Source organism: Archocentrus centrarchus, chromosome 14 (genome assembly GCF_007364275.1).
Source record: "Archocentrus centrarchus isolate MPI-CPG fArcCen1 chromosome 14, fArcCen1, whole genome shotgun sequence".
NCBI classification, from domain to species: Eukaryota; Metazoa; Chordata; class Actinopteri; order Cichliformes; family Cichlidae; genus Archocentrus; species Archocentrus centrarchus.
In genome coordinates, this window is record NC_044359.1 from 34,050,307 (window position 1) to 34,077,088 (window position 26,782).

At 40.5% G+C, this 26,782-nt stretch overlaps 2 protein-coding genes across 4 annotated transcripts; both read left to right on the forward strand.

The window, feature by feature from the left end:
• Positions 1-9,237: 9,237 nt before the first annotated feature.
• Positions 9,238-13,415, forward strand: LOC115792497 (transcription factor 7-like 1). 2 transcript variants are annotated; one of them, XM_030747053.1, is made up of 9 exons: positions 9,239-9,433; positions 9,995-10,341; positions 10,788-10,862; positions 11,107-11,168; positions 11,251-11,307; positions 11,511-11,670; positions 11,804-11,911; positions 12,028-12,070; positions 12,529-13,415. In XM_030747053.1, exons 2-9 carry the CDS (start codon positions 10,039-10,041, stop codon positions 13,041-13,043), a joined length of 1,323 nt encoding a protein of 440 aa, XP_030602913.1. In that variant the 5' UTR covers positions 9,239-9,433; positions 9,995-10,038; the 3' UTR covers positions 13,044-13,415. The 2 variants fall into 2 exon arrangements, with proteins under 2 accessions (XP_030602914.1, XP_030602913.1); XM_030747054.1 differs by lacking the exon at positions 11,251-11,307 and having other exon boundaries at positions 9,238-9,433.
• Positions 13,416-21,370: 7,955 nt separating this feature from the next.
• On the forward strand, positions 21,371-25,547 carry LOC115792492 (transcription factor 7-like 1). Of its 2 annotated transcripts, XM_030747046.1 has the most exons (9): positions 21,372-21,565; positions 22,127-22,473; positions 22,920-22,994; positions 23,239-23,300; positions 23,383-23,439; positions 23,643-23,802; positions 23,936-24,043; positions 24,160-24,202; positions 24,661-25,547. In XM_030747046.1, exons 2-9 carry the CDS (start codon positions 22,171-22,173, stop codon positions 25,173-25,175), a joined length of 1,323 nt encoding a protein of 440 aa, XP_030602906.1. In that variant the 5' UTR covers positions 21,372-21,565; positions 22,127-22,170; the 3' UTR covers positions 25,176-25,547. The 2 variants fall into 2 exon arrangements, with proteins under 2 accessions (XP_030602907.1, XP_030602906.1); XM_030747047.1 differs by lacking the exon at positions 23,383-23,439 and having other exon boundaries at positions 21,371-21,565.
• Positions 25,548-26,782: the final 1,235 nt, after the last annotated feature.

The window sequence follows — 26,782 nt, forward strand, 5'->3', positions numbered from 1 at the left end:
ACCAGTCAAAAATGGAATCTCACTGGATCAGATCGAAGACAGTAAATTCTGTGCATTGCAACAGATGACAAATATATTTGTGAAATATTTGTAAGCCTTACTGAAACTTGTGAGCAGTTTGAATGCTACTGAACATTCAAATTAAAACAAGAGAAACCTGCTCACTCAGACCTTCAGGTGAAGGTCAGGGTTATTACAGATGTTCAAACACTAAATTTTACTACCAGAACTGCCTGATGTCCAGAAGACCTGAAGTCACTGTGACTTTCATATCAAATGTCAATTTAATCAATATTTCTATTAAATGCTTCTTACTGCAGGTTTAGGAATCAAAGGTTTGTCTTGGAGGTGTATTTAAAAGTCTCAGAAGACTCACTGCATTTTTGTTTGTGTTGCAGCATCTGCACCGACACCTGTGCAGGAGGTTCAACAGGCCAGTGTGCCTGTGTGTGGCACGCTCCACGTGCCGCAAGAAAATCAGACCCTCCCTGCTTCTCAGGCTTCCTCCCCGCCACAGCAGCTCAGGAGTCCTTCCTTCATCACCGAGACTCCTGCAATGGGTTTGAGCTCAGCCCCTTCATCTACATCATCGGCTGCCTTTGCTGAACCCATTGAACCTGAAAGTGAGGCAACCTCACTCAGCAAGGCAGGAGTAGAACTATTGTCTCTCAGTGAAGACCTTGATGCCTGCCTTCCTGCCATGCAGCCTCAGGAGCCTTTCTTTCTTCTCTCTGACTGTCACACTGAGCATGAGATCAGCTCCAATACTCTTGTGGATGCCTCTCTATCCACATTAGCGTCCTCTGAAGCTGCACCAGTTCAACCCACGGCCACTTTGTTCAGCAATCCTGAAGAGGATCTCTTATCTTTTCTGAGCCAGTCTGAAGTAGACTTTCTCTACTCTAGACTTTAGTCACTTCTGGCTTTTGGCTTTCTAAAGGAAAGTCAATTCAACTTCAACTACTTTCCACAATCTCTCTGCACTATACAAGTTTCACTGGTGTTAGCTATGTTTCCTGAAGACAGATCCCTGCTATTCTTGACTCCTTTCTCTCTATTCTATCTTTTTCTTTATTGTACCTTCCATATTTTAGTTATTAAATTTCCATATTTTTACTTGTTAAGTTTCCTGTCTTTGTTGCTAAATTTTCCATATTTTACTTGCTAAATATCCATATTTTTAGTTGTTAAATTTCCATATTTTTACTTGTTAAGTTTCCTTTATTTTTTGCTAAGTTTTCCATATTTTTAGTTTTTAAATTTCAAAATTTTAATTGTTAAATTTCCACATTTTACTTGTTAAATTTCCACATTTACTTGTTAAGTTTCCATATTTGTAATTGTTAAATTTCCATATTTTTAGTTGTTAAGTTCCTTTCTTGGTTGCTAAGTTTTACATATTTGTGGTTGTTAAATTTCCATATTTTTAGTTGTTAAATTTCCATATTGTTAGTTGTTAAGTTTCTTTTCTTTGTTGCTAAGTTTTCCATATTTTTAGCTGTTAAATTTCCATATTTCTAGTTGTTAAGATCCTTGTTCAGTTGCTAAGTTTTCCATATTTTTTAGTTGTTAAGTTTCCTTCATTCTTTTGATGGAAAAATAAACGCAACTGAAAATGAATTGAGCGCCTCCTGCAATTTTCATTAAAAGAAAGCACGAGTTTCATTTTAGAAATTCAACATGGACCAGCTCTTTATCCTCTCCAGGATATTCGAGTGTGCGTGGGAGTTTGCCCAACCAGTCTACATGTGCTTTGTGGACTTGTAGAAGGCATTCGACTGCAAACAGTGTGACTGGCCTCTCTCTTGGAGAGAGGGTGAGGAGTGCGGCCATTCGGGAGGGGCTCAGAGTAGAGCCGCTGTTCCTCCACATGGAGAGGAGCCAGTTGAGGTGGCTCGGGCATCTGACCAGTGATGGGAATTCCGGCTCTTTTCAGAGAGCTGGCTCTTTAGGCTCGGCTCCCAAAGAAGAGCTGGCTCTTTCAGCTCCCAAGTGGCTCCTCAGATTTTACTTTAAAAAAGGTGTCAAATGAAGTACTAATGTAAAAACATACATTATGTCAAATGTTTCTTTATATACTCAACATAGAATAGAGTGCTCCAAATACAAATTATAAAACAAAAGACTGACACTCAGAAAAACCAAGAGCCTTTGAGGGGTTGATCCTGTTTTTCCTACCTGATATAACCTGCCCTGTTTTGTTCTTCTAATTGCTATACACAAACAGCAGCAGAAACATACCGGTCGGTTGGTTTTAGTTAAATGTTAAAGAGTAAAGGAGCTTTAAATTAATAGTAACTCTGCTGTGGCTGTCAGTGAAGGCTGATTTTAGATGAGACTATACATATTAAATAATAACCGCGGTGGCGTGGTGGTTAGCACTGCTGCCTCACAGTAAGAATAACATCTAGAAGCTCTGGGTTTGATTCCACCTTGGCCCAGGTCTCTCTCCCTCTCTCTGTGTGGAGTTTGCATGTTCTCCCCGTGTCTGCGTGACATGCACTTACTGGGGTTAGGTTCACTGGCAACTCTAAATTGCCCATAGGTGTGAGTGTGGATGTTGTCTGTCTCTCTATGTTTGCCCTGCGACAGGCTGGCGACCTGTACAGGGTGTACCCTGCCTCTCGCACTATGTCAGCTGGGATAGGCTCCTTGTTTTCATTTGTAGGTGTGTTGTTATTTTTAGCTCTGGAGAAAATTAAAAGAAAAAAAATATATAAAAAAATACACTTTCACAATTTGAGAATAGATCTTGAAAACAGATTTTTTAGGATCAATTTACCATATATGGCAGTCCTTTCTATTTCCTTTTAAGTGAATTTACTTTTGCATCCATATTACCCCATTGAGTAGTAAAAGTAATCCAAACAACAATTAAGGCAACTTAATAGCATAATAAGAGCTGTTCCAGTTCACCAAAAACTAAGGAAAGGAGCTTCAGCACTTTCTTTAGCACAGGATACACTGGGAGCATCCTTTATGAAAGGAGAGAAGAAAGGATTGTCCCATCAGTCATTCTGATGAACTATCCGGCCCCTCATGAAAACAATCGACATAATAAGCAAAGAGTTGCAGATCATGCAAATGATCTGATGACAGACCACCTCCTTGCCAAAACGCCCTCTTTATGAGCAATGAAGCCAAAATCTGAAAAGGATGTAAAATGATTTGAAAGAAGCCCAGAGGATGAAGAATGCACTGAGGTTAACTTCACTGAGGTGAAAGTTAGTGGCACGTCGCACATCAAGCACTTCCTCTTACGGACTGATGTCACTGATGCGAGGTCATAGCCTCGGGGAGCTGACTGCAAATATTCCAGCCCCTTTAGTTTAGAACAGACAAAAATGACCTCTGTCCAGGAGTGTCAAGGTATAGGTGCATGCAGTACTAAGAGGACAGAGATGTAGCCTTTAGCCATGAAAGGCCTTAAAAGTAATCAATACTATCTTATTGTTGAATCATTTCTAGCTGCCCACATGGCAGCTGTATCCCAGTTCAGCCTCAGCTTCTGATGATGCAGCATCTGAAAGTGTTGTTTGGTATCAGATCAATACAATTCAATTCAAACACATTTTATTGACTTGACAGTTTTTAAAATCAGTATTGGAAAATCATCAAAAACAAAACCAATTTAGTGACATGTCACAAAAACAGAAAAAAGAACAAGATTATAACACACAGAATAATACATATGATTAATTCAGTTTTGTTTGTTCCAATTTAATGAAATATTAATCTAAATAAATTACACACAATATATTGTCAAGAGTATTCTGCCTTCACACACATGAAAATGAGTGAATTCCCATTGTTAATGCATAATGTTTAATATGAAGCTGGCCCACCCTTTGCAGCTACAACAGCTTCAACTCTTCTGGGAAGGCTTTCCACATGGTTTAGGAGTGTGTTTATGGGAATTTTTGACCATTCTTCCAGAAGTGCATTTGTGAGGTCAGACACTGACTTTGGATGAGAAGGCCTGGCTCACAGTCTCCGCTCTAATTCATCCCATTTGCTATTGGGTTGAGGTCAAGTACTTCCACACCAAACTTCCACATCTGTATCTTTATGGACCTGCTTTATGCACTGGTGTGCAGTCATATTGGAACAGGAAACTGTTCCCACAAACTTGGGAGCATGAAATTGTCCAAAATGTCTTGGTATGCTGAAGCATTAAGGGTTCCTTTCACTGGAACTAAGGGACCGAGCCCAACTCCTGAAAAACAACTCCACACACACTTTGTCACTCCGGAGAACACGTCTCCGCTGCTCTAGAGTCCAGTAGCAGCGTGCTTTACACCACTGCATTGCACTTGGTGATGTGAGACTTGGATGCAGCTGCTCGGCCATCAAAACCCATTCCATGAAGCTCTTTATACTCCGTTATTTCACATGGCCTACCACTTCATGGCTCAGCTGCTGTCATTCCCAATCACGTCCACCTTGTTATAATACTACTAACAGTTGACTCTTGAATATTTAGTAACGAAGAAATTTCACGACTGGACTTGTTGCACAGGTGGCATCCTATCACGGTACCACGCTGGAATTCACTGAGCTCCTGAGAGCGACCCATTCTTTCACACGTTTGTAGAAGCAGTCTGCATGCCTAAGTGCTTGATTTATACACCTGTGGCTGTAAGTTCCAAGGCAACCAGTCACATATGTTGTACACCTTATAAGTTACTTTTAATTTAAAGCTCACAAATAACTCTTTCTTTTGATAATGACCATTTAACCTTTGTACATGTATATTTTCATCATTTCTTTTTCATCATGTTTCTCCTCCTCCTCTTCATCTTCCTCCTCCACAGCTGCTCTCTCCTCCCTCATTTCCACCTTATCCTCTTCGTCCTCACCTCAAGTCACATATCCTGAGCTGAAGTCAGGGCTCTAATACATGAAAGCTTGAATAAACATGTATTTATTCCCAATATTGTTGCAATAACCTATTGTCAGCAGGTTAGACTCTCCTGTCTCTGGACAGGTGTCAGTGATCCAGCTCAACAACAACAGCTGTTTATAAGCTAACATGCCAGCTGATGCTAGGCGTGAGTTTCTGAAAAATCACACTTTCCCTCTGATGAACAGCATGATTATATTCTCACATTGTATGAGTTTATTAGCTAAGTGTCCAATTCCAACACTTCAAAAACGTTTCACTAGCTACTGAAGGACATGAGTTTTTATGAAGCTTCAAGTACATTCATGGTATATGTTTGCCCTTACCATCACACATTTATTTGCCTGAGGAACTTTGTCTTAGACTGGAAAATAAACTGATTAAAAATATACAAGTAAATATTGTTTGGTTTCAGCCAAGAACTGTTGGTTCTGGGCATGTCTCTAACTAACAGATTATCCCTAACAGACGCAAGCACTCTGTCTCGGCAACGGTCAGCCACTGATGGAGACTACACAAACGATAAAGGGAGACTCCGAGGTCATCTCAGGAAGCAGCTGCTGAACTTCTCTGTTTTCCACATTTTGTTTTGTATAACGATGTAACCAAGATTAATAAGCTTTGACTATATGAAACTGAGTTCTTCATGTCATGTTCAGTAACACACTGGGCATGCCATGCAGTTCTGACCCAGATTAATCTGTAAACTGTATGAAAATGGTTAATTAAATTTAATAATTGGACTCCTTATTCCGTTGTTTTATCTCGATAAACGATAAACGAACACACAGAAACCTAAAAGGCTTAAGCAGCAGCTCGTATTTTTTTTAAATTTCTTCAGACGGTGAAGCCATTAGATACTTTGATCCCATTATTGTGTTTAACAGCAGAAAGAAAAAATACAACACACAGTTATTAAACATCAAAGTGAGAGTGCCAACGATGAACGAAACGATACGTATAGAAACAAACATAGATAACATATAAAACCATAGGCAAGGAAGAGTTATATTAAGGCTGACATTGTACAAGAGAGTACAGCAAATTGCATTAATAAATAATATGTTTACACTATAAATCAGAATATGTACACAAAGAATCCAGAAGACAGCAGCAAGAGGATATATTACAAAAGTTTGTGTGTGGGATCTAATGTCCTGACAGGTGTGTTCACCTGTCACAGAAAGAAGAGTTCTTACACAGTTTTAGGGAGAACGGTAGGAATGATTTCCTGAAGCGTTCTGTATGGCAGCAAGGTTAAATCAGTCTGAAGGGGAAGGGACACTGCTGCATCATTAGTGTGGGGTGGAGTGGGTGAGATGGATTGTCCATAATAGAGAGCAGTTTGTTCAGTGACCTCCTGTCCCTCACTGACTCAAACAACAACAAATTCTGACCTCTGATGGTTCCAGGCTTGTGAATCAGTTTGTTGATCCTGCTGGCATCCCTGGCACTGATGCTGCTCCCCCAGCAGACAACAACAAAGTAGATATCACAGATTTGTAGAAGATCTCCAACATCTTTCTGCATACATCAAAGGATCTGAGCTTCCTTAGAAAGTATTCTCATCCCCTTCCTATACACAGCATCACTGTTGGTCCTCCAGTCCAGTCATTCAGGTGAACGCCCAGGTACCTGTAGCTGTCCACCATTTCCACGTCCTCCCCCAGGATGTTAATGGGCTTAGTCGCAGTTTTATTCCTCCGGAAGTCAACCACCCTCTCTTTTGTCTTACTGAAATTGAGAAGGAGGTGATTTCTGCTAGACCACTCCACAAAACTCCTCACCAGCTCGCTTTACTCCGACTCCTGCCCACACTTAATACACCCTATCATTGCAGTGTCATCAGAGAACTTGTGCAGGTGTCATGTTTCACTGTTGTACTGGAAATCTGAGGTGTACAAGGTAAACAGGAATGGAGATAGAACTGTCCCCTGTGGTGCCCCAGTATTGCTAACCACCACATCAGACAGAGTCCTCCCCACCCCCCAAGCCGTACAAACTGAAGCCTCTCTGATAGATAGTCAGCAATCCAGGAGACAGCAGAAGTGGTGACACCATCCTGAGCAGCAGTGGTTGTTGGATGGTATTAAAGGCACTAGAAAGAAAAAAACAAACATGATTCTCACCACTATTGCCACTAGCACTATCCAGGTGAGAGTGAGCACTCTGCAGCAGGTAACTAACTGCATCATCCACCCCAACACGAGGCTGGTAAGTAACCTGAAGAGGGTTGAGAGCATGTTTTACTGTACCTACAAGCTCTCTCCAGCATCTTCATGACATGCAATGTCAAGGCAACTGTCCTGAAATCATTAAGGCCAGAAGGAGTGACTTTCATTGGTATCAGCACTAAACACGATGTCTACTATAACACAGTACCTTTTCCTGCAGCACACTCAGGTTGAAGAGATACTGGGACTGATGCTCTCCGGGCCTGTAGCTTTGCAGTGGAAGCAACAACAATCTGAGTGGGTGAAGGTTTGTAGAGGGAGCAGAGCTTAGTATTACCGCTGCTGATACAGCAATCTGGCACTGGCTTGACGGAAGTTTCCATCTTTTATTGCCAGGATCTTAATCAGCATAACAGGTCAGTAAAGGACCACAGGTGTTCAATTACAGGGGTGGAGACCAATCATCTGATCCCGCCTCTGGAGCAAAAGCGTGGACTCTGTACACACACACACAGGTTCAATCTTAAAAAAAAAAAAGAGATTTTAATGAGGTTTCTCATGTTAGAAAGTTTTCATGTAGCATGTGTATGTATTCATTACATGAGAAAGTCACTGAAATTAAAAGTTTCATATGAGGGAAAATTATTGGAAGGAGTAACAGGATGAGAGGACTGTGGCTGATGATTGCCACAGATTGGACAGGTAGCTGGGAACTTTTACATTTCAGGAAAAAGCGTTGAGTCAAGATAAATTCAACACAGCATCGACAGGCCTAGGGCTGAAATTCTACCTGAGACAGATCCCATATAAACATCTCTCTCTACTTTCCACAATCTCTCTGCACTATACAAGTTTCTTTGGTGTTAGCTATGTTTCCTGAAGACAGATCCCTGCTATTCTTGACTCCTTTCTCTCTGTTCTATCTTTATGTTTATTGTACCTCCACTCCAGCCTATTATGTCAATTTTATTGGTTACAATAAGGTGATTTGAATTTGAATGTGTGTGGTAGACCACAGCACAGGACTCCATGGAGCTGCAATGCATGTAAGCAAGATTTACATGCCACCGCACTCTACACAGTGGCAGTAGAGCAATTCACCATCAATAGCTGGCTGCTAATCACCAGATACAACACAAATGTACGGGCCAGCATAGATGAAAACATGCCAGGAACATGTAGAATTAATATAAATATCTTCTGAATAAAATCAATTTCCTTAATTCCATTATTAAATAATTTTTCCATTTTGAAAATGCATTCATGCTGTTGGTTGATGCTGCTGTGTTTTTCTTATCTTATCTGGACTGAATTTGAATATTGAAACAGATTCTTTTTTGGCTTGGTATTGTTACCCTTTTATTATTTTGCATCTGCCTGTTTTTAGAACATCCCTCCTATTCAGGGTGCACCCTACTGTAGGTGGAAGCTTGCTATTGGTGTAACACCACTAGAAAAGATCCAGTGTGTTCATGGACTCTGTTTCAGTCCCTGATGAAGGCTTGTGTGCTGACATGTGTTTTTTAGGTTAAACTTTACTGTGCCATGAGTATAAAGGCATTTTCATTTTTATTTGAAAAGACAGTTCCTTGGTGCTTTTTAATATTTCAACCTCAGTGATGACTGAAAATATAAGTTGAAGTAATTTTGTTGCCCCTGATACACATTTTTAAAAGAGGCCATGTTTAGAAAGAGATCATTGCTAGTTATGTGTTTAAAAGATATGTAATCTACACAAAGTGCTTCAGATGGTGTAATTTCATGTCTTTAAGGTTTAATGTTAATAAAGCTGTTGAATCAACAAGGTGGTCTGATTGTTCTTATGCATCATTAAGATTGTACTGCATAGAAAGGAACTGTGATGCATTTTTGATTAATCTGGTTTATTACTTAAGCATAAATGACATGTAATTCTATGAAATATATGCTATTCATTTTGTAACCTGATTATTATGCAATTCAAACAATATACTTTATCTCTTTGAAATAAATACACTTGTTATTATTAATCTAATTTAATTATACTTTAGTAATAGTAATACATAAACCTGAGGATTATACATATGAAAGAAAAAGGCTTTATTACACTAGGAGGTTGATCCGGCCATGATGAAGGTAGTGGATGAGGAGATGCTGGAAACAGACAGGAGTGGAATGTAATGTTCAGAAGTGATGTTACCATAGCTGCTCTGCAGTGTTCTAGAACCTGAAACGTAAACACAGAATCTTTAAACTGACAAGATTCACTTCTCCAATGAACTTCACTGTGTGAGCACAAACTTCTTGGAGCAGCAGACGCCAACATTTTCCAAACAAATCTTTACAAGAAAGAAGAAATTTTCACTGAACATCTTTGGTGAGTACTTACATGGATGGTTTAAGGTCATTTAGGTTCATACAGTGGAACTTCTAAATGATACACGACTTGTTTAAGCCACAATTTGTGTTTGTGCATAAATATTATCCCAAAATCTTGTGGCTAGCTGTTAGCTGTGTCCTTCAACCTGAACACAAAGTGTAGAAAGTTCAGTTTGAGTCACTGAGATGTTGTGTGATCGAGCACTGAATGAAGTTAAATGCATTATTTTAACAAATTAAAAGAAAAAATACAAGTATAACTGGGTACCTGCATGTGTAACAGTGCATTACATTTGACTCTGATCCTGTTACATAACAAAGTACACAGTAAGAACTGTGACTTGGTTTCAGTTAGTTTATGAATACAACACTTTTAAAGGGATTTGACTTCTTTATTTAAATACTTAAAGTTTTAGTTAAATCCTCTAAAACTAACTGATGTAGCTGGTACGTACACCTCGTTCCTACGTAATACTAGTCTGTAGTTTAGTCTGTGTGATGTACAAGATGTCAGTCCCATTTTAAGAGGATCAAAACATCCTATGAATGTGTGCCACAGGATCCCAGACAGACTTTGTATTTTTCTACACAAAGAGCACTGAGATGTACATCAGGCAAGAAACTGAACAGCATGTGGAGTGGATGGAGAGGGAAGGGTGTCACTCCAACCTTGAGGATATTTTACTCAACCTGTTGGAGCAATCACCAAATCCTCCACCTGCACCTTCTTCCCCTGCTGGGCCACCTCAGCCAGCAGCAGTCAGTCTGCCTGGAGGTTTTGGTGGTTGGACCATCCTGGGAGTAGGCCCTCCAGTAACTGAGCAGCAAGTTCCCCCAATAGCTGCTCCCTACACCATGGTGCCAGCTCACCTAAGCACTCAGCCAGGGACTGTTAGCCAGGGACAGGTAAGACATGCAGAGGTAGTGACAGGTGTGATTAGAGTTTTATTGATAGAGGTACTTAAAAGTGTTGGATGCTTCAGGCCGGATAAAAGAAAAAAGTCTGCTGTCACCTTCCTTGTATTTTACTGGTGTATAACTGTGGTGTGAAGCTTTGCTGATCATTAAATGTAATCACCGCCAGTGAGTCATAATTCAAAAGGAATAATTCAGGAGAGCAAAGTGAAGCTTTCAAGAACATTAAAAACTATGGATGAATGTAGTTTTATGCAGATGTTCTCCTCACACTGATCTCTGTACTTTGTGTTGTTCATGCAATCTTCTCTGAATCTGGTGAGGATTAGATCTCTCTGCACAGGCTGTTTGTTTCTGTGGTGTTCATCATGTGGTCTTTGAAATGCTGTACTTAGTGTCAGTATTATGGATTTTGAACCTTCTCCTTCCCTCCACAGAACCTGCTGAATCAGTGGCCTGCAAACGGCGTCCTCACAGCAGCCGCTGTTCCTCCTGCTGCTCCTTCAGACCCAGTAAGCTCCTGTTCTCACACTGTGCTCTTCCACATATTACTGACCTCTGTGAGCCTCAGCACAGACATTCAGGCACATTATGGTTATTCACCTGAATATTTCAGTCCTCCAGATGTGTTTTCATCTCACAGATGTCACATGTTCAGTTTCAGTGTCTTAAAAAGAGGATAAATTCTGCCATGTGATGGATAAATGATACTATTGCAGCTTGTCTCATCACCTGTTCTGTGCTTTGTGTTTCCAGTGTTCCCGTGTCCTCCAGATTCCTGATTCCATGACCCAGTACCTGCATCCTATTGGAGTACTGTAAGTAAAACACACGTGTAAACACAGCTGCTGAACATCTGTACCTTCATTATCTCATATCTGTCTCTCTGTATCTGTGTAGAAACGGTGTGTTGGTGTGTGATTTTGCTGCTCCTCCAATCAACACACCCTCTCCAAAGTAAGTTTGCTCTGCTGCTTTTAGACTTTTTTTTTGAGTTTGACTGTCATTTATCTGCAGATGCCTGCATGAATTATTGTAATCAGCCTCCTTTAATCGAGCTTTGATTCAGCTTCACAGCTTTACTTGTGTTTTTAAAATACTTTCCTCACAGTTGTACACAGTGGTAACTTGTGCTCTTACTCTGTGTTTTACTCCTGTAGAAAGAGGAAGCGTCATGAGCATCAGGATGATGAGGACCGGGTGTATGTGAAGAAGCCACCCAATGCCTTCATGCTGTTTTTGAATGAGGAGAGGCCAAAGGTCAAGGCTGAACTGATTAACAGCAGTAGTGCAGCAGTCAATGCCGTTGTGGGAGAGAGGGTAAGTGTGTAACTCTGCATAGATTTATGCATCTGTTAATGTTTGATGCTCATGTTTGTGCATGTGTACCAGCTGTCCTGTAGTTATGTGTAGTAGCAGTGTGGATGCTGACAGTGTGTTCTTCTGTCCACAGTGGAAGTCGCTGCCAAAGGCCCAACAGGCAAAATACTACGAGCAGGCAGAGGAGGAAAGGATGCTCCACGCCCAACAACATCCGCAGTGGTCCAGCAAAGATAACTATGTAAGTCCAAAGTGAAAGCATACAAGTCACACATGTCCACATCACTGCATTGAAGCACTGTCACTGCACAGTTTGAATCAGCTCACGGCTCACATGTCTAATGTGTTTGTTTTCAGGCCAAAAAGAGGAGGAGAATCCGAAGGTCCGCCTGCAGCACAGGTAAGAGAAGATTTCTGGAAACCACAGTGATTTTTTTTTCATGTGAAATGTGATGAAAACCAGTCAAAAATGGAATCTCACTGGATCAGATCGAAGACAGTAAATTCTGTGCATTGCAACAGATGACAAATATATTTGTGAAATATTTGTAAGCCTTACTGAAACTTGTTGAGCAGTTTGAATGCTACTGAACATTCAAATTAAAACAAGAGAAACCTGCTCACTCAGACCTTCAGGTGAAGGTCAGGGTTATTACAGATGTTCAAAACACTAAATTTTACTACCAGAACTGCCTGATGTCCAGAAGACCTGAAGTCACTGTGACTTTCATATCAAATGTCAATTTAATCAATATTTCTATTAAATGCTTCTTACTGCAGGTTTAGGAATCAAAGGTTTGTCTTGGAGGTGTATTTAAAAGTCTCAGAAGACTCACTGCATTTTTGTTTGTGTTGCAGCATCTGCACCGACACCTGTGCAGGAGGTTCAACAGGCCAGTGTGCCTGTGTGTGGCACGCTCCACGTGCCGCAAGAAAATCAGACCCTCCCTGCTTCTCAGGCTTCCTCCCCGCCACAGCAGCTCAGGAGTCCTTCCTTCATCACCGAGACTCCTGCAATGGGTTTGAGCTCAGCCCCTTCATCTACATCATCGGCTGCCTTTGCTGAACCCATTGAACCTGAAAGTGAGGCAACCTCACTCAGCAAGGCAGGAGTAGAACTATTGTCTCTCAGTGAAGACCTTGATGCCTGCCTTCCTGCCATGCAGCCTCAGGAGCCTTTCTTTCTTCTCTCTGACTGTCACACTGAGCATGAGATCAGCTCCAATACTCTTGTGGATGCCTCTCTATCCACATTAGCGTCCTCTGAAGCTGCACCAGTTCAACCCACGGCCACTTTGTTCAGCAATCCTGAAGAGGATCTCTTATCTTTTCTGAGCCAGTCTGAAGTAGACTTTCTCTACTCTAGACTTTAGTCACTTCTGGCTTTTGGCTTTCTAAAGGAAAGTCAATTCAACTTCAACTACTTTCCACAATCTCTCTGCACTATACAAGTTTCACTGGTGTTAGCTATGTTTCCTGAAGACAGATCCCTGCTATTCTTGACTCCTTTCTCTCTATTCTATCTTTTTCTTTATTGTACCTTCCATATTTTAGTTGTTAAATTTCCATATTTTTACTTGTTAAGTTTCCTGTCTTTGTTGCTAAATTTTCCATATTTTACTTGCTAAATATCCATATTTTTAGTTGTTAAATTTCCATATTTTTACTTGTTAAGTTTCCTTTATTTGTTGCTAAGTTTTCCATATTTTTAGTTGTTAAATTTCCATATTTTTAGTTGTTAAATTTCCACATTTTACTTGTTAAATTTCCACATTTTACTTGTTAAGTTTCCATATTTGTAATTGTTAAATTTCCATATTTTTAGTTGTTAAGTTTCCTTTCTTGGTTGCTAAGTTTTACATATTTGTGGTTGTTAAATTTCCATATTTTTAGTTGTTAAATTTCCATATTGTTAGTTGTTAAGTTTCTTTTCTTTGTTGCTAAGTTTTCCATATTTTTAGCTGTTAAATTTCCATATTTCTAGTTGTTAAGATCCTTGTTCAGTTGCTAAGTTTTCCATATTTTTTAGTTGTTAAGTTTCCTTCATTCTTTTGATGGAAAAATAAACGCAACTGAAAATGAATTGAGCGCCTCCTGCAATTTTCATTAAAAGAAAGCACGAGTTTCATTTTAGAAATTCAACATGGACCAGCTCTTTATCCTCTCCAGGATATTCGAGTGTGCGTGGGAGTTTGCCCAACCAGTCTACATGTGCTTTGTGGACTTGTAGAAGGCATTCGACTGCAAACAGTGTGACTGGCCTCTCTCTTGGAGAGAGGGTGAGGAGTGCGGCCATTCGGGAGGGGCTCAGAGTAGAGCCGCTGTTCCTCCACATGGAGAGGAGCCAGTTGAGGTGGCTCGGGCATCTGACCAGTGATGGGAATTCCGGCTCTTTTCAGAGAGCTGGCTCTTTAGGCTCGGCTCCCAAAGAAGAGCTGGCTCTTTCAGCTCCCAAGTGGCTCCTCAGATTTTACTTTAAAAAAGGTGTCAAATGAAGTACTAATGTAAAAACATACATTATGTCAAATGTTTCTTTATATACTCAACATAGAATAGAGTGCTCCAAATACAAATTATAAAACAAAAGACTGACACTCAGAAAAACCAAGAGCCTTTGAGGGGTTGATCCTGTTTTTCCTACCTGATATAACCTGCCCTGTTTTGTTCTTCTAATTGCTATACACAAACAGCAGCAGAAACATACCGGTCGGTTGGTTTTAGTTAAATGTTAAAGAGTAAAGGAGCTTTAAGTTAATAGTAACTCTGCTGTGGCTGTCAGTGAAGGCTGATTTTAGATGAGACTATACATATTAAATAATAACCGCGGTGGCGTGGTGGTTAGCACTGCTGCCTCACAGTAAGAATAACATCTAGAAGCTCTGGGTTTGATTCCACCTTGGCCCAGGTCTCTCTCCCTCTCTCTGTGTGGAGTTTGCATGTTCTCCCCGTGTCTGCGTGACATGCACTTACTGGGGTTAGGTTCACTGGCAACTCTAAATTGCCCATAGGTGTGAGTGTGGATGTTGTCTGTCTCTCTATGTTTGCCCTGCGACAGGCTGGCGACCTGTACAGGGTGTACCCTGCCTCTCGCACTATGTCAGCTGGGATAGGCTCCTTGTTTTCATTTGTAGGTGTGTTGTTATTTTTAGCTCTGGAGAAAATTAAAAGAAAAAAAATATATAAAAAAATACACTTTCACAATTTGAGAATAGATCTTGAAAACAGATTTTTTAGGATCAATTTACCATATATGGCAGTCCTTTCTATTTCCTTTTAAGTGAATTTACTTTTGCATCCATATTACCCCATTGAGTAGTAAAAGTAATCCAAACAACAATTAAGGCAACTTAATAGCATAATAAGAGCTGTTCCAGTTCACCAAAAACTAAGGAAAGGAGCTTCAGCACTTTCTTTAGCACAGGATACACTGGGAGCATCCTTTATGAAAGGAGAGAAGAAAGGATTGTCCCATCAGTCATTCTGATGAACTATCCGGCCCCTCATGAAAACAATCGACATAATAAGCAAAGAGTTGCAGATCATGCAAATGATCTGATGACAGACCACCTCCTTGCCAAAACGCCCTCTTTATGAGCAATGAAGCCAAAATCTGAAAAGGATGTAAAATGATTTGAAAGAAGCCCAGAGGATGAAGAATGCACTGAGGTTAACTTCACTGAGGTGAAAGTTAGTGGCACGTCGCACATCAAGCACTTCCTCTTACGGACTGATGTCACTGATGCGAGGTCATAGCCTCGGGGAGCTGACTGCAAATATTCCAGCCCCTTTAGTTTAGAACAGACAAAAACGACCTCTGTCCAGGAGTGTCAAGGTATAGGTGCATGCAGTACTAAGAGGACAGAGATGTAGCCTTTAGCCATGAAAGGCCTTAAAAGTAATCAATACTATCTTATTGTTGAATCATTTCTAGCTGCCCACATGGCAGCTGTATCCCAGTTCAGCCTCAGCTTCTGATGATGCAGCATCTGAAAGTGTTGTTTGGTATCAGATCAATACAATTCAATTCAAACACATTTTATTGACTTGACAGTTTTTAAAATCAGTATTGGAAAATCATCAAAAACAAAACCAATTTAGTGACATGTCACAAAAACAGAAAAAAGAACAAGATTATAACACACAGAATAATACATATGATTAATTCAGTTTTGTTTGTTCCAATTTAATGAAATATTAATCTAAATAAATTACACACAATATATTGTCAAGAGTATTCTGCCTTCACACACATGACAATGAGTGAATTCCCATTGTTAATGCATAATGTTTAATATGAAGCTGGCCCACCCTTTGCAGCTACAACAGCTTCAACTCTTCTGGGAAGGCTTTCCACATGGTTTAGGAGTGTGTTTATGGGAATTTTTGACCATTCTTCAGAAGTGCATTTGTGAGGTCAGACACTGACTTTGGATGAGAAGGCCTGGCTCACAGTCTCCGCTCTAATTCATCCCATTTGCTATTGGGTTGAGGTCAAGTACTTCCACACCAAACTTCCACATCTGTATCTTTATGGACCTGCTTTATGCACTGGTGTGCAGTCATATTGGAACAGGAAACTGTTCCCACAAACTTGGGAGCATGAAATTGTCCAAAATGTCTTGGTATGCTGAAGCATTAAGGGTTCCTTTCACTGGAACTAAGGGACCGAGCCCAACTCCTGAAAAACAACTCCACACACACTTTGTCACTCCGGAGAACACGTCTCCGCTGCTCTAGAGTCCAGTAGCAGCGTGCTTTACACCACTGCATTGCACTTGGTGATGTGAGACTTGGATGCAGCTGCTCGGCCATCAAAACCCATTCCATGAAGCTCTTTATACTCCGTTATTTCACATGGCCTACCACTTCATGGCTCAGCTGCTGTCATTCCCAATCACGTCCACCTTGTTATAATACTACTAACAGTTGACTCTTGAATATTTAGTAACGAAGAAATTTCACGACTGGACTTGTTGCACAGGTGGCATCCTATCACGGTACCACGCTGGAATTCACTGAGCTCCTGAGAGCGACCCATTCTTTCACACGTTTGTAGAAGCAGTCTGCATGCCTAAGTGCTTGATTTATACACCTGTGGCTGTAAGTTCCAAGGCAACCAGTCACATATGTTGTACACCTTATAAGTTACTTTTAATTTAAAGCTCACAAATAACTCTTTCTTTTGATAATGACCATTTAACCTTTGTACATGTATATTTTCATCATTTCTTTTTCATCATGTTTCTCCTCCTCCTCTTCATCTTCCTCCTCCACAGCTGCTCTCTCCTCCCTCATTTCCACCTTATCCTCTTCGTCCTCACCTCAAGTCACATATCCTGAGCTGAAGTCAGGGCTCTAATACATGAAAGCTTGAATAAACATGTATTTATTCCCAATATTGTTGCAATAACCTATTGTCAGCAGGTTAGACTCTCCTGTCTCTGGACAGGTGTCAGTGATCCAGCTCAACAACAACAGCTGTTTATAAGCTAACATGCCAGCTGATGCTAGGCGTGAGTTTCTGAAAAATCACACTTTCCCTCTGATGAACAGCATGATTATATTCTCACATTGTATGAGTTTATTAGCTAAGTGTCCAATTCCAACACTTCAAAAACGTTTCACTAGCTACTGAAGGACATGAGTTTTTATGAAGCTTCAAGTACATTCATGGTATATGTTTGCCCTTACCATCACACATTTATTTGCCTGAGGAACTTTGTCTTAGACTGGAAAATAAACTGATTAAAAATATACAAGTAAATATTGTTTGGTTTCAGCCAAGAACTGTTGGTTCTGGGCATGTCTCTAACTAACAGATTATCCCTAACAGACGCAAGCACTCTGTCTCGGCAACGGTCAGCCACTGATGGAGCCTACACAAACGATAACGGGAGCCTCCGAGGTCATCTCAGGAAGCAGCTGCTGAACTTCTCTGTTTTCCACATTTTGTTTTGTATAACGATGTAACCAAGATTAATAAGCTTTGACTATATGAAACTGAGTTCTTCATGTCATGTTCAGTAACACACTGGGCATGCCATGCAGTTCTGACCCAGATTAATCTGTAAACTGTATGAAAATGGTTAATTAAATTTAATAATTGGACTCCTTATTCCGTTGTTTTATCTCGATAAACGATAAACGAACACACAGAAACCTAAAAGGCTTAAGCAGCAGCTCGTATTTTTTTTAAATTTCTTCAGACGGTGAAGCCATTAGATACTTTGATCCCATTATTGTGTTTAACAGCAGAAAGAAAAAATACAACACACAGTTATTAAACATCAAAGTGAGAGTGCCAACGATGAACGAAACGATACGTATAGAAACAAACATAGATAACATATAAAACCATAGGCAAGGAAGAGTTATATTAAGGCTGACATTGTACAAGAGAGTACAGCAAATTGCATTAATAAATAATATGTTTACACTATAAATCAGAATATGTACACAAAGAATCCAGAAGACAGCAGCAAGAGGATATATTACAAAAGTTTGTGTGTGGGATCTAATGTCCTGACAGGTGTGTTCACCTGTCACAGAAAGAAGAGTTCTTACACAGTTTTAGGGAGAACGGTAGGAATGATTTCCTGAAGCGTTCTGTATGGCAGCAAGGTTAAATCAGTCTGAAGGGGAAGGGACACTGCTGCATCATTAGTGTGGGGTGGAGTGGGTGAGATGGATTGTCCATAATAGAGAGCAGTTTGTTCAGTGACCTCCTGTCCCTCACTGACTCAAACAACAACAAATTCTGACCTCTGATGGTTCCAGGCTTGTGAATCAGTTTGTTGATCCTGCTGGCATCCCTGGCACTGATGCTGCTCCCCCAGCAGACAACAACAAAGTAGATATCACAGATTTGTAGAAGATCTCCAACATCTTTCTGCATACATCAAAGGATCTGAGCTTCCTTAGAAAGTATTCTCATCCCCTTCCTATACACAGCATCACTGTTGGTCCTCCAGTCCAGTCATTCAGGTGAACGCCCAGGTACCTGTAGCTGTCCACCATTTCCACGTCCTCCCCCAGGATGTTAATGGGCTTAGTCGCAGTTTTATTCCTCCGGAAGTCAACCACCCTCTCTTTTGTCTTACTGAAATTGAGAAGGAGGTGATTTCTGCTAGACCACTCCACAAAACTCCTCACCAGCTCGCTTTACTCCGACTCCTGCCCACACTTAATACACCCTATCATTGCAGTGTCATCAGAGAACTTGTGCAGGTGTCATGTTTCACTGTTGTACTGGAAATCTGAGGTGTACAAGGTAAACAGGAATGGAGATAGAACTGTCCCCTGTGGTGCCCCAGTATTGCTAACCACCACATCAGACAGCGTCCTCCCCCCCCCCCCAGCCGGACAAACTGAAGCCTCTCTGATAGATAGTCAGCAATCCAGGAGACAGCAGAAGTGGTGACACCATCCTGAGCAGCAGTGGTTGTTGGATGGTATTAAAGGCACTAGAAAGAAAAAAACAAACATGATTCTCACCACTATTGCCACTAGCACTATCCAGGTGAGAGTGAGCACTCTGCAGCAGGTAACTAACTGCATCATCCACCCCAACACGAGGCTGGTAAGTAACCTGAAGAGGGTTGAGAGCATGTTTTACTGTACCTACAAGCTCTCTCCAGCATCTTCATGACATGCAATGTCAAGGCAACTGTCCTGAAATCATTAAGGCCAGAAGGAGTGACTTTCATTGGTATCAGCACTAAACACGATGTCTACTATAACACAGTACCTTTTCCTGCAGCACACTCAGGTTGAAGAGATACTGGGACTGATGCTCTCCGGGCCTGTAGCTTTGCAGTGGAAGCAACAACAATCTGAGTGGGTGAAGGTTTGTAGAGGGAGCAGAGCTTAGTATTACCGCTGCTGATACAGCAATCTGGCACTGGCTTGACGGAAGTTTCCATCTTTTATTGCCAGGATCTTAATCAGCATAACAGGTCAGTAAAGGACCACAGGTGTTCAATTACAGGGGTGGAGACCAATCATCTGATCCCGCCTCTGGAGCAAAAGCGTGGACTCTGTACACACACACACAGGTTCAATCTTCAAAAAAAAAAAGAGATTTTAATGAGGTTTCTCATGTTAGAAAGTTTTCATGTAGCATGTGTATGTATTCATTACATGAGAAAGTCACTGAAATTAAAAGTTTCATATGAGGGAAAATTATTGGAAGGAGTAACAGGATGAGAGGACTGTGGCTGATGATTGCCACAGATTGGACAGGTAGCTGGGAACTTTTACATTTCAGGAAAAAGCGTTGAGTCAAGATAAATTCAACACAGCATCGACAGGCCTAGGGCTGAAATTCTACCTGAGACAGATCCCATATAAACATCTCTCTCTACTTTCCACAATCTCTCTGCACTATACAAGTTTCTTTGGTGTTAGCTATGTTTCCTGAAGACAGATCCCTGCTATTCTTGACTCCTTTCTCTCTGTTCTATCTTTATGTTTATTGTACCTCCACTCCAGCCTATTATGTCAATTTTATTGGTTACAATAAGGTGATTTGAATTTGAATGTGTGTGGTAGACCACAGCACAGGACTCCATGGAGCTGCAATGCATGTAAGCAAGATTTACATGCCACCGCACTCTACACAGTGGCAGTAGAGCAATTCACCATCAATAGCTGGCTGCTAATCACCAGATACAACACAAATGTACGGGCCAGCATAGATGAAAACATGCCAGGAACATGTAGAATTAATATAAATATCTTCTGAATAAAATCAATTTCCTTAATTCCATTATTAAATAATTTTTCCATTTTGAAAATGCATTCATGCTGTTGGTTGATGCTGCTGTGTTTTTCTTATCTTATCTGGACTGAATTTGAATATTGAAACAGATTCTTTTTTGGCTTGGTATTGTTACCCTTTTATTATTTTGCATCTGCCTGTTTTTAGAACATCCCTCCTATTCAGGGTGCACCCTACTGTAGGTGGAAGCTTGCTATTGGTGTAACACCACTAGAAAAGATCCAGTGTGTTCATGGACTCTGTTTCAGTCCCTGATGAAGGCTTGTGTGCTGACATGTGTTTTTTAGGTTAAACTTTACTGTGCCATGAGTATAAAGGCATTTTCATTTTTATTTGAAAAGACAGTTCCTTGGTGCTTTTTAATATTTCAACCTCAGTGATGACTGAAAATATAAGTTGAAGTAATTTTGTTGCCCCTGATACACATTTTTAAAAGAGGCCATGTTTAGAAAGAGATCATTGCTAGTTATGTGTTTAAAAGATATGTAATCTACACAAAGTGCTTCAGATGGTGTAATTTCATGTCTTTAAGGTTTAATGTTAATAAAGCTGTTGAATCAACAAGGTGGTCTGATTGTTCTTATGCATCATTAAGATTGTACTGCATAGAAAGGAACTGTGATGCATTTTTGATTAATCTGGTTTATTACTTAAGCATAAATGACATGTAATTCTATGAAATATATGCTATTCATTTTGTAACCTGATTATTATGCAATTCAAACAATATACTTTATCTCTTTGAAATAAATACACTTGTTATTATTAATCTAATTTAATTATACTTTAGTAATAGTAATACATAAACCTGAGGATTATACATATGAAAGAAATAGGCTTTATTACACTAGGAGGTTGATCCGGCCATGATGAAGGTAGTGGATGAGGAGATGCTGGAAACAGACAGGAGTGGAATGTAATGTTCAGAAGTGATGTTACCATAGCTGCTCTGCAGTGTTCTAGAACCTGAAACGTAAACACAGAATCTTTAAACTGACAAGATTCACTTCTCCAATGAACTTCACTGTGTGAGCACAAACTTCTTGGAGCAGCAGACGCCAACATTTTCCAAACAAATCTTTACAAGAAAGAAGAAATTTTCACTGAACATCTTTGGTGAGTACTTACATGGATGGTTTAAGGTCATTTAGGTTCATACAGTGGAACTTCTAAATGATACACGACTTGTTTAAGCCACAATTTGTGTTTGTGCATAAATATTATCCCAAAATCTTGTGGCTAGCTGTTAGCTGTGTCCTTCAACCTGAACACAAAGTGTAGAAAGTTCAGTTTGAGTCACTGAGATGTTGTGTGATCGAGCACTGAATGAAGTTAAATGCATTATTTTAACAAATTAAAAGAAAAAATACAAGTATAACTGGGTACCTGCATGTGTAACAGTGCATTACATTTGACTCTGATCCTGTTACATAACAAAGTACACAGTAAGAACTGTGACTTGGTTTCAGTTAGTTTATGAATACAACACTTTTAAAGGGATTTGACTTCTTTATTTAAATACTTAAAGTTTTAGTTAAATCCTCTAAAACTAACTGATGTAGCTGGTACGTACACCTCGTTCCTACGTAATACTAGTCTGTAGTTTAGTCTGTGTGATGTACAAGATGTCAGTCCCATTTTAAGAGGATCAAAACATCCTATGAATGTGTGCCACAGGATCCCAGACAGACTTTGTATTTTTCTACACAAAGAGCACTGAGATGTACATCAGGCAAGAAACTGAACAGCATGTGGAGTGGATGGAGAGGGAAGGGTGTCACTCCAACCTTGAGGATATTTTACTCAACCTGTTGGAGCAATCACCAAATCCTCCACCTGCACCTTCTTCCCCTGCTGGGCCACCTCAGCCAGCAGCAGTCAGTCTGCCTGGAGGTTTTGGTGGTTGGACCATCCTGGGAGTAGGCCCTCCAGTAACTGAGCAGCAAGTTCCCCCAATAGCTGCTCCCTACACCATGGTGCCAGCTCACCTAAGCACTCAGCCAGGGACTGTTAGCCAGGGACAGGTAAGACATGCAGAGGTAGTGACAGGTGTGATTAGAGTTTTATTGATAGAGGTACTTAAAAGTGTTGGATGCTTCAGGCCGGATAAAAGAAAAAAGTCTGCTGTCACCTTCCTTGTATTTTACTGGTGTATAACTGTGGTGTGAAGCTTTGCTGATCATTAAATGTAATCACCGCCAGTGAGTCATAATTCAAAAGGAATAATTCAGGAGAGCAAAGTGAAGCTTTCAAGAACAATAAAAACTATGGATGAATGTAGTTTTATGCAGATGTTCTCCTCACACTGATCTCTGTACTTTGTGTTGTTCATGCAATCTTCTCTGAATCTGGTGAGGATTAGATCTCTCTGCACAGGCTGTTTGTTTCTGTGGTGTTCATCATGTGGTCTTTGAAATGCTGTACTTAGTGTCAGTATTATGGATTTTGAACCTTCTCCTTCCCTCCACAGAACCTGCTGAATCAGTGGCCTGCAAACGGCGTCCTCACAGCAGCCGCTGTTCCTCCTGCTGCTCCTTCAGACCCAGTAAGCTCCTGTTCTCACACTGTGCTCTTCCACATATTACTGACCTCTGTGAGCCTCAGCACAGACATTCAGGCACATTATGGTTATTCACCTGAATATTTCAGTCCTCCAGATGTGTTTTCATCTCACAGATGTCACATGTTCAGTTTCAGTGTCTTAAAAAGAGGATAAATTCTGCCATGTGATGGATAAATGATACTATTGCAGCTTGTCTCATCACCTGTTCTGTGCTTTGTGTTTCCAGTGTTCCCGTGTCCTCCAGATTCCTGATTCCATGACCCAGTACCTGCATCCTATTGGAGTACTGTAAGTAAAACACACGTGTAAACACAGCTGCTGAACATCTGTACCTTCATTATCTCATATCTGTCTCTCTGTATCTGTGTAGAAACGGTGTGTTGGTGTGTGATTTTGCTGCTCCTCCAATCAACACACCCTCTCCAAAGTAAGTTTGCTCTGCTGCTTTTAGACTTTTTTTTTGAGTTTGACTGTCATTTATCTGCAGATGCCTGCATGAATTATTGTAATCAGCCTCCTTTAATCGAGCTTTGATTCAGCTTCACAGCTTTACTTGTGTTTTTAAAATACTTTCCTCACAGTTGTACACAGTGGTAACTTGTGCTCTTACTCTGTGTTTTACTCCTGTAGAAAGAGGAAGCGTCATGAGCATCAGGATGATGAGGACCGGGTGTATGTGAAGAAGCCACCCAATGCCTTCATGCTGTTTTTGAATGAGGAGAGGCCAAAGGTCAAGGCTGAACTGATTAACAGCAGTAGTGCAGCAGTCAATGCCGTTGTGGGAGAGAGGGTAAGTGTGTAACTCTGCATAGATTTATGCATCTGTTAATGTTTGATGCTCATGTTTGTGCATGTGTACCAGCTGTCCTGTAGTTATGTGTAGTAGCAGTGTGGATGCTGACAGTGTGTTCTTCTGTCCACAGTGGAAGTCGCTGCCAAAGGCCCAACAGGCAAAATACTACGAGCAGGCAGAGGAGGAAAGGATGCTCCACGCCCAACAACATCCGCAGTGGTCCAGCAAAGATAACTATGTAAGTCCAAAGTGAAAGCATACAAGTCACACATGTCCACATCACTGCATTGAAGCACTGTCACTGCACAGTTTGAATCAGCTCACGGCTCACATGTCTAATGTGTTTGTTTTCAGGCCAAAAAGAGGAGGAGAATCCGAAGGTCCGCCTGCAGCACAGGTAAGAGAAGATTTCTGGAAACCACAGTGATTTTTTTTTCATGTGAAATGTGATGAAAACCAGTCAAAAATGGAATCTCACTGGATCAGATCGAAGACAGTAAATTCTGTGCATTGCAACAGATGACAAATATATTTGTGAAATATTTGTAAGCCTTACTGAAACTTGTTGAGCAGTTTGAATGCTACTGAACATTCAAATTAAAACAAGAGAAACCTGCTCACTCAGACCTTCAGGTGAAGGTCAGGGTTATTACAGATGTTCAAAACACTAAATTTTACTACCAGAACTGCCTGATGTCCAGAAGACCTGAAGTCACTGTGACTTTCATATCAAATGTCAATTTAATCAATATTTCTATTAAATGCTTCTTACTGCAGGTTTAGGAATCAAAGGTTTGTCTTGGAGGTGTATTTAAAAGTCTCAGAAGACTCACTGCATTTTTGTTTGTGTTGCAGCATCTGCACCGACACCTGTGCAGGAGGTTCAACAGGCCAGTGTGCCTGTGTGTGGCACGCTCCACGTGCCGCAAGAAAATCAGACCCTCCCTGCTTCTCAGGCTTCCTCCCCGCCACAGCAGCTCAGGAGTCCTTCCTTCATCACCGAGACTCCTGCAATGGGTTTGAGCTCAGCCCCTTCATCTACATCATCGGCTGCCTTTGCTGAACCCATTGAACCTGAAAGTGAGGCAACCTCACTCAGCAAGGCAGGAGTAGAACTATTGTCTCTCAGTGAAGACCTTGATGCCTGCCTTCCTGCCATGCAGCCTCAGGAGCCTTTCTTTCTTCTCTCTGACTGTCACACTGAGCATGAGATCAGCTCCAATACTCTTGTGGATGCCTCTCTATCCACATTAGTGTCCTCTGAAGCTGCACCAGTTCAACCCACGGCCACTTTGTTCAGCAATCCTGAAGAGGATCTCTTATCTTTTCTGAGCCAGTCTGAAGTAGACTTTCTCTACTCTAGACTTTAGTCACTTCTGGCTTTTGGCTTTCTAAAGGAAAGTCAATTCAACTTCAACTACTTTCCACAATCTCTCTGCACTATACAAGTTTCACTGGTGTTAGCTATGTTTCCTGAAGACAGATCCCTGCTATTCTTGACTCCTTTCTCTCTATTCTATCTTTTTCTTTATTGTACCTTCCATATTTTAGTTGTTAAATTTCCATATTTTTACTTGTTAAGTTTCCTGTCTTTGTTGCTAAATTTTCCATATTTTACTTGCTAAATATCCATATTTTTAGTTGTTAAATTTCCATATTTTTACTTGTTAAGTTTCCTTTATTTGTTGCTAAGTTTTCCATATTTTTAGTTGTTAAATTTCCATATTTTTAGTTGTTAAATTTCCACATTTTACTTGTTAAATTTCCACATTTTACTTGTTAAGTTTCCATATTTGTAATTGTTAAATTTCCATATTTTTAGTTGTTAAGTTTCCTTTCTTGGTTGCTAAGTTTTACATATTTGTGGTTGTTAAATTTCCATATTTTTAGTTGTTAAATTTCCATATTGTTAGTTGTTAAGTTTCTTTTCTTTGTTGCTAAGTTTTCCATATTTTTAGCTGTTAAATTTCCATATTTCTAGTTGTTAAGATCCTTGTTCAGTTGCTAAGTTTTCCATATTTTTTAGTTGTTAAGTTTCCTTCATTCTTTTGATGGAAAAATAAACGCAACTGAAAATGAATTGAGCGCCTCCTGCAATTTTCATTAAAAGAAAGCACGAGTTTCATTTTAGAAATTCAACATGGACCAGCTCTTTATCCTCTCCAGGATATTCGAGTGTGCGTGGGAGTTTGCCCAACCAGTCTACATGTGCTTTGTGGACTTGTAGAAGGCATTCGACTGCAAACAGTGTGACTGGCCTCTCTCTTGGAGAGAGGGTGAGGAGTGCGGCCATTCGGGAGGGGCTCAGAGTAGAGCCGCTGTTCCTCCACATGGAGAGGAGCCAGTTGAGGTGGCTCGGGCATCTGACCAGTGATGGGAATTCCGGCTCTTTTCAGAGAGCTGGCTCTTTAGGCTCGGCTCCCAAAGAAGAGCTGGCTCTTTCAGCTCCCAAGTGGCTCCTCAGATTTTACTTTAAAAAAGGTGTCAAATGAAGTACTAATGTAAAAACATACATTATGTCAAATGTTTCTTTATATACTCAACATAGAATAGAGTGCTCCAAATACAAATTATAAAACAAAAGACTGACACTCAGAAAAACCAAGAGCCTTTGAGGGGTTGATCCTGTTTTTCCTACCTGATATAACCTGCCCTGTTTTGTTCTTCTAATTGCTATACACAAACAGCAGCAGAAACATACCGGTCGGTTGGTTTTAGTTAAATGTTAAAGAGTAAAGGAGCTTTAAGTTAATAGTAACTCTGCTGTGGCTGTCAGTGAAGGCTGATTTTAGATGAGACTATACATATTAAATAATAACCGCGGTGGCGTGGTGGTTAGCACTGCTGCCTCACAGTAAGAATAACATCTAGAAGCTCTGGGTTTGATTCCACCTTGGCCCAGGTCTCTCTCCCTCTCTCTGTGTGGAGTTTGCATGTTCTCCCCGTGTCTGCGTGACATGCACTTACTGGGGTTAGG